The 18,772-nt window shown below is 42.2% G+C and overlaps 1 protein-coding gene across 7 annotated transcripts in view; it reads right to left on the minus strand.

Annotated features, from left to right (window-relative positions):
• Positions 1–7,401: 7,401 nt before the first annotated feature.
• The window catches only part of LOC119433352 (dnaJ homolog subfamily C member 5), a 163,394-nt gene continuing 152,023 nt past the window's right edge, over positions 7,402–18,772 (minus strand). For all 7 annotated transcript variants that reach the window (XM_049658454.1, XM_049658457.1, XM_049658455.1 and 4 more), the window contains 2 exons: positions 17,086–17,148; positions 7,402–7,591 (listed from right to left, as the gene is read on the minus strand). In XM_049658454.1, coding sequence (XP_049514411.1) covers positions 7,457–7,591; positions 17,086–17,148 — 198 coding nt within the window. In that variant the 3' untranslated portion in view covers positions 7,402–7,456. The remainder of the gene's footprint in view (positions 7,592–17,085; positions 17,149–18,772) is intronic.

The raw sequence follows: 18,772 nt of genomic DNA on the forward strand, positions 1-18,772 counted from the left end.
TTTTCTCTGTTTTCTTTTTTCTTTTTTTTTTTCTTTTTTACTGTGACATGACTTCATGCATGACTTGCACATGGGCTCCGAGCGCAATTTGCGACTGATAGACGTATTCAATACATTGCAAGTTAGCTTAACCATGCATAGACAGATGACAGAGATGACATTGCTCTCACTTCAGCTATGGTGCGAAAACAATTTTTTTTCGACCTCCTTGGCGAAAACGTGCCTCTTTTTGCGATGACCGCCTGGGGTGACAGCCTGAGGTCATTGCTGGCAAGCGGAGCCATGTACAACTAGAGTGTACGTATTCTAGTACACTCTAGGTACAACACAGGGCCTCCGGGATCGGCTGTTATGGTTGTCGCAGAGGTCATGCATGTCCGTTCAAGCTCGCCGATGGCTTGCTGCGGTTTTTCCCAATGTTACTAGTAACGTCGGTTTTTCCTGCCGCGTTCGCACATTCTTTTTATGGGCACGGCAAGCGCTAGGTTTGAAAGTAATTTTCTTTATTTTTTTTTTCTGTACATTGAGGTTCCTGCACGACGATTAAAACAAATACGGGCTTCTTCAGATCGGGCACATTCGGAACATTGGCTGTATTCTTGCCCTTCGGCGCTCTTTTTCGGAGCGAAATGTGCAAACGATGGCGGCTACCTTCATCACAGACAAGGATAGACATGGAGGAAGGAATCCCGTGCAACCCACCAGGCACAGTGCAGGTGCTCCTTCCGGGCTTCTCATCCTCGTGTGTTTCGAAATACTTTGATAACAAAAAAAAAAAAAAAAAAAAAACGTATGCGTGCTTACCGGACGGAAAGAGCACACGATCAGGAACACTGCATGATATGAGATTGGAAACGCGGAAGCTTAGACGGCGTTATTGATGTATCCTAACAGTTCGTATTATTTATTTTTTGCAAATTAAAATAATTTCAATTGATGAGTAACAAGAGAACAAGGTGAGAGCAGGAGCAAAACTCAACAATTTCAATTGAGTTTTGAAAGCGTTTTAGTTTGTAAATGGAGAAAGTCTCGCACAGTATATTTAAATTTCGCGCGCAGGCACGCCGGTCGATTGCAACGCCACTCTGGTGGCGTCATTCTTAATGGTTTCGGACATATAGTTTCTCACTATAAATAGACAGTTTTAGTTTAGCGTTAGCGTAATAGCGGGGTTACGGGAAATAGCGTTACCGTTCCGCAAACGAACTTTGCAGAAAGAGAGTTTTAGTATAGCGTGATAGCGTAGTTTACGTGCGGGACGCTATTCCATTACGCTTTGAATTTCGCATATACATAGGGCACCTAAGATATGTGTGTGTGCGTCCGGAAAGTGCGATAGGCAGCGCAATGGAAGCCAGGAGCGGGTTGTATTTTTACTTCACATGTCCGTCGATCTGCAACGAAACAGGCAAGCAGCACAAGCTGTCTACCATAGCCTCCGAAATCTTCTCATCTCAAAGGCCATATGCCGTCGTCGCGCCTATCTCTCAACTTTAGCGACAGATGGCGCTCGCATCTCAGAAAAAATTTCTCTCGTTAGGCTTAGGCGCGTTCGAAACGAGAAGCGATCTCGAAAATTCCTCAAGATTAGCCATAACACTCTCTCGGCGAAGCGGCATGAGACTAAGCAAAAGCCGTTTACTCAGTCATTTGCTACGAACTAGGTGAATTCTCTAAAAACAACGCCAAATTCAGTTCGAAGCGGGCGACCGGGACCGCCGCCATGTTTTACGTACACTACGTACACCACGCTAACACGGTAACGTTACACGGTAACGTTAGCTCTGAGAAATAGCGTGCGCACGGTCACAGCCTCGGCTATGGCACGGTAAACGGCATGGAGGTAAACGGTATGGGTCGGTTAGCGTTCTGCGCCTGCGCACTTCGATCCCGCTATTCCGGTACGCCCGCTATTCCGGTAACCACGCTAAACTAAAACTGTCTAATATATACAGGGTGTTTCAGCGAACACTTTCAAAAATTCTTAAAGGTTACCTGTGGCAGATAGCGCAATTCTAGTTCATTAGCTTGTTTACTCGGAGAGGTGGACATTACTTGCACAAGAAATTGAAATGCATAATGGAATAATTGACAGAAATTCACTAATTACGTTTTTAACTAATTACCTGATGGCCCATATTGCAATTTACAAATTGTAGCCATGGAATTCGCAAGGCGGATCCACTCTGAACGAATTCTCGGGATGACACCAGTTTCGAGATATTGATTCCCGAACTTTGCGGAGAAATGCATTGGCGTTCCAGTTAAGTTCTTAAGAAAACGTCGCTTTATCCATTGAAGCACAAAATTAACTGGAACGCCAATGCATTTCTCCGCAAAGTTCGGGAATTAATATCTCGAAACTGGTGTCATTCTGAGAATTAATTCTAAGTCGATCCGTCTTGCGAACTCCACGGCTACAATTTGTAAATTGCAATATGGGCCATCAGGTAATTAGTTTAAAACTTAATTAGTAATTTTTTGTTGATTAGTCGATTATGCATTGCAATTTTTTGTGAAAGTAATGTCCGCCTTTTCGAGTAGACCTGGTCATTAACTAGAATTGGGCTATCTGACACAGGCCCCCTTAAATAAATTTTGAAAGTGTTCGCTGAAACACCTTGTGTATATATATATATATATATATATATATATATATATATATATATATATATATAGTGTGTGTGTGTGTGTGTGTGTGTGTGTGTGTGTGTGTGTGTGTGTGTGTGTGTGTGTGTGTGTGTGTGTGTGTGTGTGTGTGTGTGTGTGTGTGTTATAGTGAGAAACTCCATGGTTTCGGATATCCTACCACGAATGCATTGCCCTACGTTATCCCACATGGACATTTTTTTCTGTTTGCATGCAGTTCGTTTTCATGGACATGTTAAACATGAACGTTTGAGTGCGGTGGAGTCGCGCGCGGGGACCCAGGGGACCTGGGAGGTACCAAATGCCCTGTCAGAATAAAGTTTTTTTCCTCCTCCATGCAGTTCGTGTGTACGTCGTACTTTAAAAATTTTCTGACGCAATTTACTTTTAAAATTTGAGTTAGTTATCTTGAGTTAGTTCAATAAACATTTTGCACTTGGCGAAAGGCCTACAAGAACGAGGAGTATACAGTTTAGGGTCCTTATTTTTAGGGTTTTTATTCTTTGAAATTCGGGGGGAGGGGTAAAAAAATTCACGCAAAAACTCCACACGAAACTCCATTGGAATTGTCCAAGTATGAGTATAAACAGTGCCGCTTGCTCATCTTCGCGCATTCGTCTTACGTGACGGACGGACGGACGGGTTTCCTCATCGCTGGGTTGGCATATAACGATTACGCATTTAAAATCTGGTGTTGAATTTTAAGAGGAAACTGCGAGGAGGAAACTGGAGTTTTGTTGTCTGCTAGACTTGCTTCTGGATCAATTTTCGGGTAACCTTTACAAACAATTGTTACAAGGGATATGATATTCTTTTGGACACAAACGTTGTTTAAACAAGCGAAATCACTCAAAGGAACATGTAATAGCAAGAAAAGCTGCTCACAACTCGCGTGGTACTCATCTCTACACATCCTCATTGTCAGTCAGGCATTAATTAATACTACATTTGAAAGAAACCACATTACCAAAACAATAGCGAAAGGTTTGGTGATCCCTTCTTTATTTTGTTCTCTGCAACCCCCGAATCCCCCCCCGTCGGTGCGCCACTGCATCCTAATATAAGCTCTTGCAACAAAATGGATGAAATACCAATTAGACGATTCAGCCACCCTTCTTTGAACGCAACATATTTGTGTAAATATCCTCTCGTCACAGCTATTGTTCGCAATGCAGAGGAAAATCAGCGCTGCATTCATTTACTTCCTAGCGCGCGTTACAGCCATTTATGCGACATGCGGGAAATGCGATGCAATGTCTATGTAAATTCGTCTACTAAAGAAAGCAACAAGCTAGAATTCACTCAACGCCAGCTGATGCTCAATATTTTATATTTTTATAGTTATGCCAGTTTTTGCTTTAATGTAGGCATATACCATATTCATGTTATTAATATATTGTTACGGGGATAACGTTTATTTAGGAAGTATTACTATATACAACGTTTGTACAAGCAGCGGTCGCTATCTATGCGATCATCGATGGCGACTACGCAGTTTTTTTTTTTTTTTTTTTTTTTTTTTTTTTTTGCGCGCGGCCGACGCGCGCACCGAGTAAAACCGAAACTACTGTTCGCCGCAACCGCTGCGGAGAAAACCGCGACCGCCATCGACGCGATCGTGGATGACGACATCGCAGTTACGAAAGCCCGCGGCCAACGCGGTGTTATGCGCGGCGGTAAAAGCAAGAATACAGGCTTCACAGACACAAATAGGCTCGAAGCGTTCCGGTGTTGCTGTCATCCGCGTACGATTTCAACTGCTGGCTGTGGCGATGCGACTCCGCCGCTTCGTTTGGGTAGGACGCTATAGCGCCGTTCTTTGCTCCTTTGCTTTGCAACGACAATTCGTGTGATGCAGCACGGGGATGCTTTATCTGGCATTAAATCCCACCAAATACAGAAAAACAAAGTTCATACTGCGCTTGAATGGCAACACTGATTACTAAAGGCCTTTTTTTTTTTTCTTTAATGGGATAAAAAAAAAAAGGCGTCACAATAAAATGCTATTCATGCCAATCAGATGTAAAAATCCAGTCCAAATGTTACCAAGCAGGCTCTGTCTGGTATATTGCTTCTTCAGAAATAGCACGTATTACATGGTGAAGAAAAAGAGCAAGCCAGTTCTTCCAAGCCAAAAGGCACACTGTGATAAGTGCTGCCTAGAGTGTACTAGTACACTCTAGTGCTGCCAAGCAAAACTCTTGACAATAGTAGACTCTCTTGCACACTTTCATGGCCGACACTTCTAGTACACGTTTTTTTTTTTTTTTTTTTTTTGCACTTGCCAAGCACATATTTTCAGTTTTCCACGAAAAAAAAAATATACTTTCCTGTGCTGCTGTTAGGAGCAAGACATTATACACATTTGAAAAATAACCTAGTTGGAAGCTACATACATTGTCATCAACATCTGTACTACCTAAAAGTCCTAAATGTCAAAATGTAACCTTGATGTACCTGTTGCACATATTCATATGTAAAAGAAATATAGTCTTTATCTTGATTGATGTTTATTCAGGAATGTATGCAGCTAATGCAAACATTTTAAAGGAGTACCTACATATTATTGTCTATTATTGGCCCAGTGAAGTGGTAAAGTGCCACACAATGACCATGTTGCCAAAAGCTGGCCGCACACTGCCAAGTCGGCCCCCCTTCCATCATCCTTGAAGCGGCACTTCTATACATTCAACAAGGGCAAGTCTCACCTTCTCCTCCTGCATTTCTGGGAATATCAGGCGCGCAATGAAGCAAACTTCTGGCGAGCGGTGCGCTCATGATGTAGGTGTACTCATCAATGGTGTGGCCACCACCTTCGCTTTCTGAAGCCACACTGCCCTTGGCACACATCGCGGACTGGATGCATTAAAATGTGATGTAATTATTTGTTTTACCCTCGAGGCATTGTGCTTTCATGACTTAATTACTATGGAGATGCCTATGCATTACAAAAATAAAACTCTTTAAGAGCTCACAATGACAAACAATTAAGATAATAATTGTGAATAAATCCAAGTCCACAGTCTTGGCTTAACTCCACAGCCTATTTCAAACAATTATGCAGGATGTGGGTTTTGTTTTTTAGATGTCTTGCGTCAGAATTGACATAACTTGTCAATCTATTAAAAAATGGCAAATAATCTAGGTGAATATTTTAACTGATCAGAAACCCCAAAGCCAACATGTATTCTGGGTATGTGAGGTATTTGAGGACATTGACAACTTCAGAAATAGGAACAATATTTGAGACAAGATTAGATATATATTTGTTCCAAATTATTTACATTGTTTATATTACCACTGTTGCCTAAAGCTGTTCAATAAAGCCATCTTCAGCCTGAATAAATCACTGAATTTGGCTTTGATAACTGCTGTATGCTTGCTGATGTTGGGAGTCCTTCCACAATAGCAGCCTTAGGCTAGTTTTGAACTTTGTGTGGCTGCTTGTTAATGTACAGCTCAGCGAATGCAAACAAAGGATTTCATCACTTTTAAAAAGGTGGCGATCTCTAATGTCGCTATGGTCAATGTGTAAGCAGACTAGTACAACCTGCTGCATTCCCCCCCGTGTCAGACTGGTAGCTGCTACCCTGGAATAAATGTAAAAGAACTGAAAGAGTGGTTGGTGAAGACAAAGTTAGCTAGGCGCCTGGACAAAATGAGACTGTTAAAAGGCCCCTCACCATGCCACATAACAAATTTTAGTTATACGCTGGAAGTCGTTACGTGCCCTCTTGTGAGTGTTATACCGCAAGAATTTTTCAAACTGGTTCATTAATAGCTGAGATAGAAATATTTCAGCGCCATGAACACATGATTCCAGGAAGCGAGCATCACCACCAACAAGGACACTCTCTCCACTTGCCCCATCTAGCCTCCGCAGGTTCTGCGTTCTCCCATGCCGGAGCTGGAGGGTTGTGTGACGCATACATCATGGGCCCCGCCCTCCCGCTTCTTTATTTTTTCCTTGCTCGCTTTTTTGCTGCGTGGCACACTTCCGCTGACGGTCGCGTGCACGAGCTGTTGCGTTTGTCTCAGTTCGTGCAGTGCACGATTTTGCGTGCTGTGCACGAGAACACCTGACCAGCGGTATAAGACAGTGCTACACGAACACTGAGGCAGACACAAGCGGATCACAGAGCATGATCGTGTGCTGGAAGCACGGTAGAAAATGACATAGTTTTGCTCTCAGAGCACGCAAATGCACGACGTTGGAACAAGCAGACAAAACGGAAGTACATCTCTCTGGCTGTGGTGCAAAGTATAAAACAAAAACACGCAGACATTCGGTTTGCTTGTTTTGTTATCTACATAAACTTTAATTTGTCTATTGAAGCAACAGGATCAAATAAATAACTGCTAATGCCTCGAATAATTCTCGAAGTCACGTGTCACAGAGTGACATCACAGTATATACATGATACATGTACGTAGGCGCACTAGCTGATATACGTCATCCCCCCATCTTGGAGCACAGCGCCCGTGAGAAGAAGAGCAAACAGCGTTTAGTTTGAAATTTCCGCTCTTTCCACGGTACGTAGCGATGCAATTATTAGCAGAGACGATCGTGAGTGCGCATCGTGTGCACTGCGCTTGTCAGCTCAAAATGGCCAGACAGGTGAGGGGCCCTATAATGTCCTTGGCGATACGAAACTGTGTCCTCAGATACCTTGTGCACCCGATATTTGGCCAAGCGAAATGGACACTCTTGCTAGCCGTTGTAATACTATGAGTGAGGAAGAACACGCAGTGTCTCAATGCTTTGTTTTAATGCAACATATCACAGAACGGGGACTTTCATGACACACTAGTAATGTGTGTTGTTCACTGGCAGAACTACTTTTGTTACATCACTGCTGACGTGACTGCTTGTAGTTGTGACAACCAGGGATGGTAGGGTTGCTGGCACGTTGTGTACAATCTCATGTTGAAAGAAGTACCTCTGAAAAGTCAAGGGCAGTCACTTGCTGAAAGCCATTGGGAACAAAGACACTGCGCATATCTGTGAATAACATAACAATTTTGTACTCTCCATAAAAATACAACTTACCTGAGCAACGTCCATGTAAACATGCTGACTAAGAATGCTTAGAAAGACAAAAGAGGCAATGCACACCATAAATAAATTTAGTGACGGCCACAAAAGCAAATGCTTAATGACCATTGTAAGTGAACACAGTCTACATTTTGAATTCACAGAAAAAAAAGAAAGAAGCAATAAATAAATAAATAAATAAATAAATAAATAAATAAATCGAATGAAACTTTAATGGAGTACTGACAAAAATTTTTCGTTATATTTTAGCATTCCAGCAGCCTTGAGGGGGGGGGGGGGGGTATTCGATAAGTGTCCACCTTGTGGACATGTCCATTTCGTCTGCTGCTGAGTTTCTGATTGGCCGTTATCAAAGCCAAACAGCTCTCCATGCAGCAGCAGAGGAAATGAACATGTCCACTAGATGGACAGTTACAGAATACCCCCTCAGCGCAGAAAGGCATAATACATGTTCTACCACCACTGGCGAGCAAGAGGAACCAGTGTTGTCGGCCAGTGACAAGGTTGGCAAATGTAGGTACAAGCAGGTGGACACTCTCTTGGCATGACCTTTGCTACATGCACTGGTTCAAGCGCTGGAAGTGCTGCTACATGCTGCTCCAAACTTATTGTTGTTAGTAACTGCTCCGAACCTGCTCCGAAACGGTACTGTAAAATTTGATCTGGTGCTGATTAGCAACTGCTGCTGTGGCAATTGTGATAAGTGACTGAGTACTTTTACATTGTGATGGCCAGCTTTATTGGCTTTGATCTCATTTATGCCACAAAAACTGGCATTGTAAATATATAGCTCATTTAGCTGTATTTTTTAACTTGACATGCAGACTATTTTGGTGAAATGTGAAAGTCACTGAGAAAACGTCCATCTCATGCCGATTATCAACTGCTGCTTTGGCAATGGTTATATGTGACTGTGGTTACTTCTATAATGTGGTGATCAGCTTTACAGGTTTGATCTCATTTCTGCCACAAGTAAGGTATTTTAAATATATAGCTCATTTTACTGCACATTCGATAATCATCCATCTTCCTAACTGTTTGTTTATTGCAATTTGTGCGGATTATTGTATAGTAATACTTATGAGATGCTTCAGTAATGCTTTTAACTCCAGGAGTTGTATGGCATATTTGGCCATCTGCTCTGAAAACACCAAAAGTTGCTCCAAACTAGCATTTTTTTCTGCTCCGAAAATACTTATGGCTGCTCCAAAGTGGCATTTCTTCAGCTCCGAAATTTGCTCCGAAAAGTAAAATGTCGCTTCCAACACTGTGCATGCTTTTTTTACTAGCACCTGTAGGACACCTCCACAGGTGCATGTAGCAATTTAAGGCTGAGGAGGTGTGGGGACCCTCGACTCTTTATATAGTCCTGTGACTTTTCCTGCAAAACAATCACATGCCAGTGGGAACTAAGTTCGTGACAGCTACGAGCACTACCACTCCACTAATGGTGCAACCTGATGGCAGGAGAATGTAGTGCTACTAGCTTGTATGGCCATACTAATGGGCAAGTACTATACGTCCTGTAAAAAAAGCATCCTTCCTTCGAGAACAAAATAGGCTTGTGCATTGCAGAACCAAATGCTCCACCCATTCTTGTGCTGCCCTGCAGGGTCAATATCTGTTATGAATATCTTGGGCAGGGTCTGTGGCCAGGGTTGCATACTGCTGCCACCACTGTTGAGCCATATTATTTATTCTGCAATTACCAACTTTTGTGCACGGTTAAGCCCCTTGTATCGCCAAGTACCAACACACACTTCCCCATTACTGCACAAGACTTATTTTTATGTGGGCTTGTGTACGCAAACGGAAGTAATATTTTCACAACTTGACCTTGGAAGTGCCCTTTGTCTTGATTTCTTTTGAGTCACGGCATAAGAAAACAAACAAACAAAAAAACAAAAAACAAGTTAGCCCATCTACTGTCATCCAAAAAGTGAAAGGTTCCCTAATATTCACTCTTGCTTTGTGCTTCTCATGCCACAAGTGCAGATGGTTTTCACAGTTGCTATTCTGACACCACTCAAGCAGGTTGCCTGCCCCGTCTTGGCTACTAGCCACTTGTGGGTATCGGCTGACAAACAAAGAACTTTGTTAAGAATGACAGGCTTATGATAATCTCAAACTTCCAGGACACTTGCACCAGAAGGTAGCAGTTACAAGTGCTTTGGCCTTGAAGAATGTAGCTGGCCCATTGAAATGACTGCGTAAGTTAGACTCCGTGTTGTGGAAGCCCTCTTCAGTGAACCTGGTTGTTGCACTGATGTAAGGATACCATGTGGCCCAAGTCAAGGCTATGCCACTTGTAACTCTTACAACTTTGGTAATGTTGGCTGGGCCCAGATTTCTGCAGATTTCTTTGGGTTGAAAGTGAGCCAGAGCAGAGCAAGGTGGATTTTCAGTCAGAAGGACAAGATCATCCATGAAGACAAGGCCTAGCAGTGTCCACGTTTCTGGCATACCTCCACCGGCGAAACCCACCCGTAAACCTACACCACAGAGGATGGCAGCTTGCCCCATGCTTGCCCCATACAACATTTAGAGGAGTGGTGACACTTCTGCTCTATCCTTTTGCGGACTGTGTCAATGTCGGTGTCTCCAAGGTGTGAAAGCAAAGTGCAGTTGTTGTATAGGTAGCTCCATTCATTCCGGAAGCACTGCAATACTACTGTCCATGGGGCACAGTCATGTGAAACACTGTTCATTGCCTTGTCAAAAAAGGTCTTAGCAGTCCTTGTGTGCAATGCACAGCCTCAGCAGAGAGAGGCTCTCTTCTCAAGGCATACCAAGGACACTCCCAAATCAGCCACCAGTCATTGCTGATCATAAGGGTTGTGTTCTCAGCAGAGATAGAAGCTAACAAAGGAGTGCTGGCCAGTGGCCCTGCCAAAATTGGTGCAATGGATGTGATCTGTGCGCATGCTAGTGTGGCCATACATTAAATGCTCTTTAGCTTCGGAGCACTCACCAATGCCTCAGACCATGCTTGTTCGTTAGCTTCACAAGACTAAGCTTCTATTTTTACTGGCATAGACGAAAATTCTCATATGTGCTTCATCTCACAGCACTGTTCTCACAAATTATGCCTCACTTGGGCCTCAGAACTGGGAGCAGGAGAACATTTTCTTGGCATTAATAACTGACTAGCCAAACTTCGATTCTTTAACAATGTCTTTTTAAAGGAATACTTTATTACGACGTCACATTTTCATGAAGAGAAATGCTCTTTTGTGTCAATTTACAGCTTCATTGGTTCTCATAGGTGTTCTACCATGGAGGACCAAGCAGCTGATCTGGTTACTACACACCGTGACCTGTTCTCTTCGGGCTACCCCAGTTCGTTTATCCAAACTATCGAAAACTCCTTAGCTCATACAATGCCACAACAACCCCAGCGACAACAGAAAGAAAAAAGTATTCCAATACCATACGCCCCCGGCATAAGCGAAAGCCTGTCCGGAATCGTTCGGTCGTACGAAGTCGACGTCGCACATGCCCCTACGTGCAAGCTCAGACACGCAATGGTGACAGTGAAAGACAGAAAAAGAGAAGTTCCCGGGGGTCGTGTACAGGATTCCTTGCGCTGGTTGTGAACACGTGTACATCGATGAAACGGGCAATTTCGGGAAAAAATTAAAACAGCACAACTATGATGTCAACTCTTAACTAAAGCTTACAGCGCAGACACCTAAGACGAACCACAAAAGGAAGATACGACACACACTGGCAGTGTATCTTCCTTTTGTGGTTCGTCTTAGGTGTTTGTGCTGTACGTTTAAGTTCAGAATTATGTACCAACTAGGCCCAAATGAAGTTTTACTGAGATTCCTTTTTATGATGTCAACAACAAGCACATGGCAACAAGCACATGGCAACAAACGACTGGCTGAGCACGCAGTGACCACTGGCCATGGCACTGACTGGGATAACGCGAAGATAATTGGAAAAGAAAAGAACAAGACAGCAAGGCTTTACCTGGAATCTCTTCATATCCAAATGACAACACACACGCTTAATCGCAACTCAGGCAATCTGCCCCCGATATACGAGGTGTGTTCAAAAAGAAACCGAACTTTTGCTATAACACCTTTACTGCTTATGGCACAACATTTTAAGTGCTGTCCCCTTCAAAGTAGTCCCCTCTACTGGCAATGCACTCTTCCCATCTTTTCTTCCATTTTTGCAAAGCCTCCTGGAATGCACTTTCTGGAATGGTGCACAGGTCTCTTCTTGCATTGTCCTGGATCTCCTCTACGGTTTGAAAACGACATCCTTTCAAGATGGTTTTCAGCTTGGGGAATAGGAAAAAGTCTGCTGGGGCTAGGTCCAGAGAATATGGTTGGTGGGGCACAACAGGAATGTGGTGTTTCACTAAGTAGCTGCGGACAAGGAGCAACGCGTGAGCCGGGGCATTGTCATGATGGAACATCCAAGCCTGATTTTCCCACAATTCAGGCCTCTTACTGTGCACAGAATATCTCAAACATGCTAGGATTCCCTGGTAAACTTCTTTGTTTATCGTCTAACCAGATGGCACAAATTCCTGATGGACAATGCCTTTGCAGTCAAAAAACACAACCAACATCACCTTCATTTTTGACCGACTCATGCGTGCTTTTTTTGGACGAGGAGAACCCACTGCGATGACTGCACTTTCGTTTTAACATCATAGCCATAAACCCATGTCTCATCGCCTGTTATGATGTTCTTAAGAAAGTTTTCATCGTCACTGGCAGCGGCGAGCAGTTCCTGGCTGATTTCAACACGGGTCTGCTTCTGTTTGTCAGTCAAAAAACGCGGCATGAATTTTGCAATGACACGACGCATCCTAAGTTTGTCACTCAGAAATTCATGACATGATCCTATCTGATACCCACTTCATCAGCGACTTCTCGAACAGTCAAACGTCGATTTCCACAAATCACAGTTTGAACTCTCTCGACGTGGTCATTATCTGTGGATGTGGAAGGTCGTCCAAGCTTGGGAGTGTCATCGACCGACATTCTTGCGTCTTCAAAACGCTTGAACCAATCATAGCACTGCGTGAGACTCACACAGTCCTCCCCGTATGCTTGGCTAAGCAATTGAAATGTCTCTGTGAAAGTTTTCCCAAGTTTGTAGCAGAACTTCACACACACATGCTGTTCTTCCAATTCCTTCATTGTCACTTTGGCACCAATCCGAAGAACAGCTTGTTCATGTGCTCACTTCAGTGGCTGTAGCTCGCCAACACACCTCGTACACCCTCTGCTTACGTCACATCAAGAAGCGTATATAAACAACCTTTACATTAAGTTTCCTTCATTGTAAACAAGCGCCCCGTAGCGGTGCCGAAACGTCTTTTGTTTTTTAACGATTGGCCGGCGCTCAATATTTCCCGCCACATTATCAGTTTATTGAATTAAAGAATGATAATTACCTGCTACATGGCGGAGTAATCAAGGCCCCGTACTGTGCTTAGTGGGACAAGAGTTAGGCAACCCAAAAAATTTAATTCTGTCTGTACTCCTTCAAGAGATCACTTTTAAGCAATCTCAAAAACATATTGAAAGGCACTCATCAGCAAGGTCAAACACATTTTATTCAAGCAGGATGCAAAGGAACACTCAAATGCCAGTGCCCTCTTGCTATTGTATGAATAATGCTGTACTTCTCTTTACAATTTACACATCCTAATCTTTTTTTTTCTTTTTTTTTCAATCTATTTATGCTGTTTTAGGTGCAAGCATTTTACTAGCAATACTCTGTTTGAATGTTCCACTTCTGCATGAAAGCAAGATTTGCCACAGCAGCCCCAGTAACTCATTTGTAGGGCTATGTGTGTTGTTGGGTGCAACCCGCAAAAAGCACAGAGTATGCCAAGTTTATTCTTGTCTGAGCTCAACATTCATGTACTTTTACGGATCGTCTGCATTTTGCAGAAGGCCTTAACTAATATGAACAATTTGCTCCTCTAATTACAACATGCTCAATGTAAGTGAAGACTCTGCTTCCTTCCAACTTAGACCTCAGCTTCCAATTCACAGAGAGACCTGAATTCCCTCGAGCAGCAGTGTTCTGCCAACCCTTACTTCATCGAATATTAACTTAAAACGTCGCCCCACCAGGGTTCGTCAGATATTTTGGTTTTACACTAGAAGCTGCTAAATGCCATCCAGGCAGCATTCTCCCACAAGCATTTCTTAATGTAGGTCACCATCTTCAAAAACACATTTTTTGAAAAAAAAAAAAATTGATTTTTTTGGATTTAGCATAGTCAAGCTCCCTGTCTATTCAAGAAAACTTTATTTAGAGACACGAATTATGTTGTTATCTTAAGCCGTTCAAAACTTATGACCATTTTCCTAACACCTCCTAGACGCATCCGAAACCGAAACTGAAGGTTTCTGATTCCACAGCATCTGCCATCTCGTCATAAATGTCTCTTCGTATACATATTACGTAATACTAAGTTTAAGTACGTTCTAAAGCTTTTGTAAGCATTTCGTGGGACATAATGCTTTTAATTTATTTTAAAATTTCCAGAAGAGGGCTGCGGGGCGCTACGGCACACTGTTGTTTACATTGTGTGCGTTTTGCATTGGTTTGCGTCTGCACTATCTGTGCCATCTGTGCTTTTTCGTACGCCATTTCGAGCTTGCAGATTTAGTTCTAGCCGTTCAAGGAGAAAGTTATAGTACTCCATCAAATATGGCAAAGTACAGGACAAAAAGGAAGCGTCAACTGCAGTGACTGTTGCCGTGTGAGGAAGGCCGCACGTGAGACAGCTGGAGACGGGCCAGAAAAAAAAAAAAGTGCATGCTTCGGCTTGCTCAAAAGGAGATAGTGCCGTTTCTAAGGAGGGCCCAAGCTATTAGCTCGTTGGATCTTAGACATATTGAATGTTTTTTTATTACGTTGAAATTCGGTTTAAATATTTAAAGCCATTTTTCTCAAAACATAATTTTTTGCATCCTACAGTTACACAAACAGTGATAACTTTCCTTATAATAAATATTTTCACATAAAGTTTTGTGTGCTATTTCTTTATATATGGATCTGTGCATTCAAGCAGAATGACTGAAAACGAGCAGTAACTTTTTATACTATGGCCAATTGTGTGGAAAACAAGCCTGTGGGATATCAACTTTATCAGTCTTTTAATGATTACGCACCTTAGCTTAGAGATAGTGATTGTGGTGGTTAGATGCACAGGTTATTGTCCTCATTATGTACCTGCCAAGTCCCGTTTGAATCACACGTACCATTTTGTAGTTATGACTTGGCACAACATGCATATTTTGGCACATTTTTATTTATATAAATTTTTTGTTCACATTTTTATCAATTTCATCATTTTAAAGTTTCAAACTACCTAAGCTTTACAAGAAAAAATTTAATTGTAACTTTTGGACTAGAATTGTAAATTTTTTTTCTCAGAGGTGGTGACCTACCTTAAATAGAGTACTATACAATGGCACAATGCTTTACAGTCCCGATCGTCACTCTAAGCACTGCAATTGCCTCTTTGCATTGTTCCAACCTGGTGAGGCGCACTTCAAGATTTGATCAACAAATTTCGTAGAAAAAAAAAAAGGGAAAATGTGATATATGTACCCTTCTTAAAGACTGTTTCTATATCAGCTTCCAAATGCTTACCGTATTATACTGCACAATTATCCACAGCCATATTAACATGCTGTGTTACATCACTAGGCTATTTATATTTTTTTAGACCTCAAGCTAGCTGTCTGATTTTTACTCTGACCTCAATATTGTTGACCTCAATATCATGCCTCTATCGCACCTTTGTACAATATGAGCGTTGCGTTTTTCCCAGCCTATCACTATATAGTTAAAGTTTAAGACATCCTTCTGCAGCATATGCTTTCCAGTGCTGATTAATACTGATATAGCCCCCTCAGCATAACTTCGTTGTACCAAGAATTTATAACATATCCCCTTTTTGTGAAATTTCATTTGGAATGACTTAAATCTAGACTTACAAGCAATAACTTCTTTAAGACTATCAAATGCGCAAGTGAGTGAAAACATTTGCATTTAGTTATAAATAATAAGTAATCACATCATGATTTCTCTTCTTGCTCACTTATATATCCACAGCCATTTAAAGTACTGTTGACATACTTGGGTGGTCGTTGGAGAGCGCTTGGGCAGTGCCATGAAAGTGGTGAAAAACGAGAATACCTGGGTGTTGGAGTGATGACCTTGATTCTTTATGATCAGCGGAGTCCGCTTATGCTAGCAGCAACACTTACCACCATATTCAGAAATGCATCTTGAATTGAAGCCCACGCTTGACTTGATCTAAGTGACGCCTGCCGGGAGCACACCAAAGGAAACGCAATCAGTATTCTGGGCACGTTCACGACACGCGTCCTTTAGATCAAGTCGAGCATAGGCTTTGAGTTGAGATGCACCTCAGAATACAGGTTCCTCTTCTACATGATTCACAACATTTGTAGTGTTGCCAGAGCGCTCTGAAATGGCCACCCGAGTATGTCATGTGTTACGACAGCAGAAGACATCTTAATGCGGTGGTTTCTAATTCATGTGCTGTGCATTTTTGTTTCTTTGCAATTGAGCTGCACAGGACATTCCACCTAGGATATATGCTACCGTGGGATTTGCCTATGTATGTACAATCTTTTTCAAAACTATACAAGCAACATTGCCCGCGACAGCCTGGCTAACTACAGGCTGTTTAAGGAAGTTCCTGTGGTATGCCACAAGTTCCAGTGCCCTGGGAAATGAAAAGAACTTCCATATTCAATAAGCAGAGGTCTGATGTGTCAGGAGTGCCAAGGCAACCATACCACGCAGCCAAACAACATACATTGTGAAGGTGCACGTACTTTTGACCAAGGCAGTAAAATGCACGTGCATATGCACATTGCTGCGCTGTTTCAATAAAGTTGAGTTTGAAAACTGACATCCATATTTCAATGTGTGCAAAGTGCAATTACTTTATCATGTTTGCAGCATCCTCAGTGATTTTTGTGAAATTAAAGAGCATTTTCCAAAAGGGGCCATAAAATATCAACACAGGACATTTTGACATTGGAAACCACAGCTGCCACAGCTATTGATATGTACTCCCCAATAATTAGGAAGCAAAATTTTATTTTTTGTGATAATCACTGCATAAGCTTGGCGTAAATAAGGGACCCATAAAAAAGTTTTGAAGCCTAGCACTGTTGGTCAAATGGTTCTTTTTCATTTCCTCTGGGCAGGAAACAGTGAGGCAGAGCCGACGGAAAAAAATAATTGGTGTGGATTACAAGTGGAATAAGTGAACTGTAATTGGCGCACCTGCAGCATTCATGGTAACCACTCAGCCCCTGACCACACGTAAAATCACATCCAGAGGTACTCACCACAAAGCCAAGAGCCAGCAATGCATGTAATGCAAAGACAACAGCAGACGTGATGATGGCCATCTGCGCAAAAGTTAAAACGCCGGACAGGAGCTTCCAGTCAAGTTGCGTTTCTTGCACCATTCCAAAATAATTCTGGAGCAATCACAAAAAATCATGTGCGCGTGACTGCTTTCTTAACTCGCTGAGGCTAACAATACTACAAAACCTACATTGACATTTTTATTTTTTCAAGATATAAAAAAAGCCACACTGTTTTTGTTAGTACAGTAAAACTCTTAATTCGAATTTCACTTAACTGAAAAAAGTCTAAATTAACCGAATGCCAAATTATCGAGGGTATTAAGAGAACAAAAAAACAAACGCTTACTACATGAACACACTTTTATTTAGTGAATTATTCCACAAATCTTGTTTCTATTTTGCACAAAAGCAGTGTGGAAGCTACAATTCTTGTCATCTCGTGACTGATTAGCGCTCGTAGCGGCGAGGGCCTTGGAACTTCCTTCGCTGTGTGGCCACGGCTCAAGACCCATGAATTAATGCGACATGCTTTTCAGAACAGCACACAATTATTTTTTTGCCACTGAGCTCGTCAGCAACAGATTGTCTATCACGATGTAGCCAGTGGGTCTGATGTACGGTAGAATCACTCTACATCCTCGACAGCGTTCGCTGTGTTCACCGTGCATGCGCACTGCACTGAGTTACAATAAAACTATACACTGTTTCAGTAGTTCCGTACAGTAGAACCAAGGCTATGCAACCTGCAAGCGCAGATTCTTGCGCAGAGATGTAGTGCCAAAGTTAAGACCCCTCTGGATGACTAAATGGCCTTGACAAGTGGTCTTGTTGGCAGGTGTTTTCTTGAAAGCTTCTCTGCAGGTGGCAGGGCGGTTTATTGCACGATTTTGCTTTGTTCTCTAATAAAATAGTTATTGAGGCTCTATGATACTGAAAATAGAGTTCTCCACTTGCTCGAATGAAAACGTGCAGAGGACAAAAAAAATTAAATGCTACACTGCCGCACAGACATTAATTTGCATTTAAAAAGTACAAACGAATAATTGATTTCAGAGCAGATAAATTCATATACAGTTAAACCTGGATATAACGAAATTGACAAATTCCCAAAAAACTTCGTTATAAAGAGGATTTCGTTATATGCAGGTTCGGCACGAAAATTTGAAAAAGAAACGCTTACAATATTTACTGATTCTAACGCACACCCGTTTTCCGTGACCAAAAGAGAGGGGAAAAAACATCCTTTACAGTACCGAGCACCTCATGCTTTCATACAGAAATACAACTATCGCTCAAGATTTACTCCCAATACACTAAAGTTGCGATGAACAAAAATGTCCCAGATAGCATCGATTGCGACAGCAAATTAACAGACAGCTATACGAAGTAAGGATAGTAGTTTTGCCGGCCGTATAAACTTGTAAACATTTACTGTATAACTAAATTGGTAGACTAATGCCTAAGCACACGTACTACAGCACATGGTCGAAGCTACGGGAGCTAGGCTTGAAGTGCGTAGGAGGCGGCCATATTGAAATGCCGATGGCGATATGGTAGTGCAAATTTAGGGTCGTACTCGATTCTAACGCGCAGGCAATTTTTGGACCCATTTTATCAACATCGGCAACATCACTGGAAAAGGAGAGTGCCGGCTTGGCGGGTT

This window comes from Dermacentor silvarum, chromosome 11 (genome assembly GCF_013339745.2).
Source record: "Dermacentor silvarum isolate Dsil-2018 chromosome 11, BIME_Dsil_1.4, whole genome shotgun sequence".
Classification (NCBI taxonomy): domain Eukaryota; kingdom Metazoa; phylum Arthropoda; class Arachnida; order Ixodida; family Ixodidae; genus Dermacentor; species Dermacentor silvarum.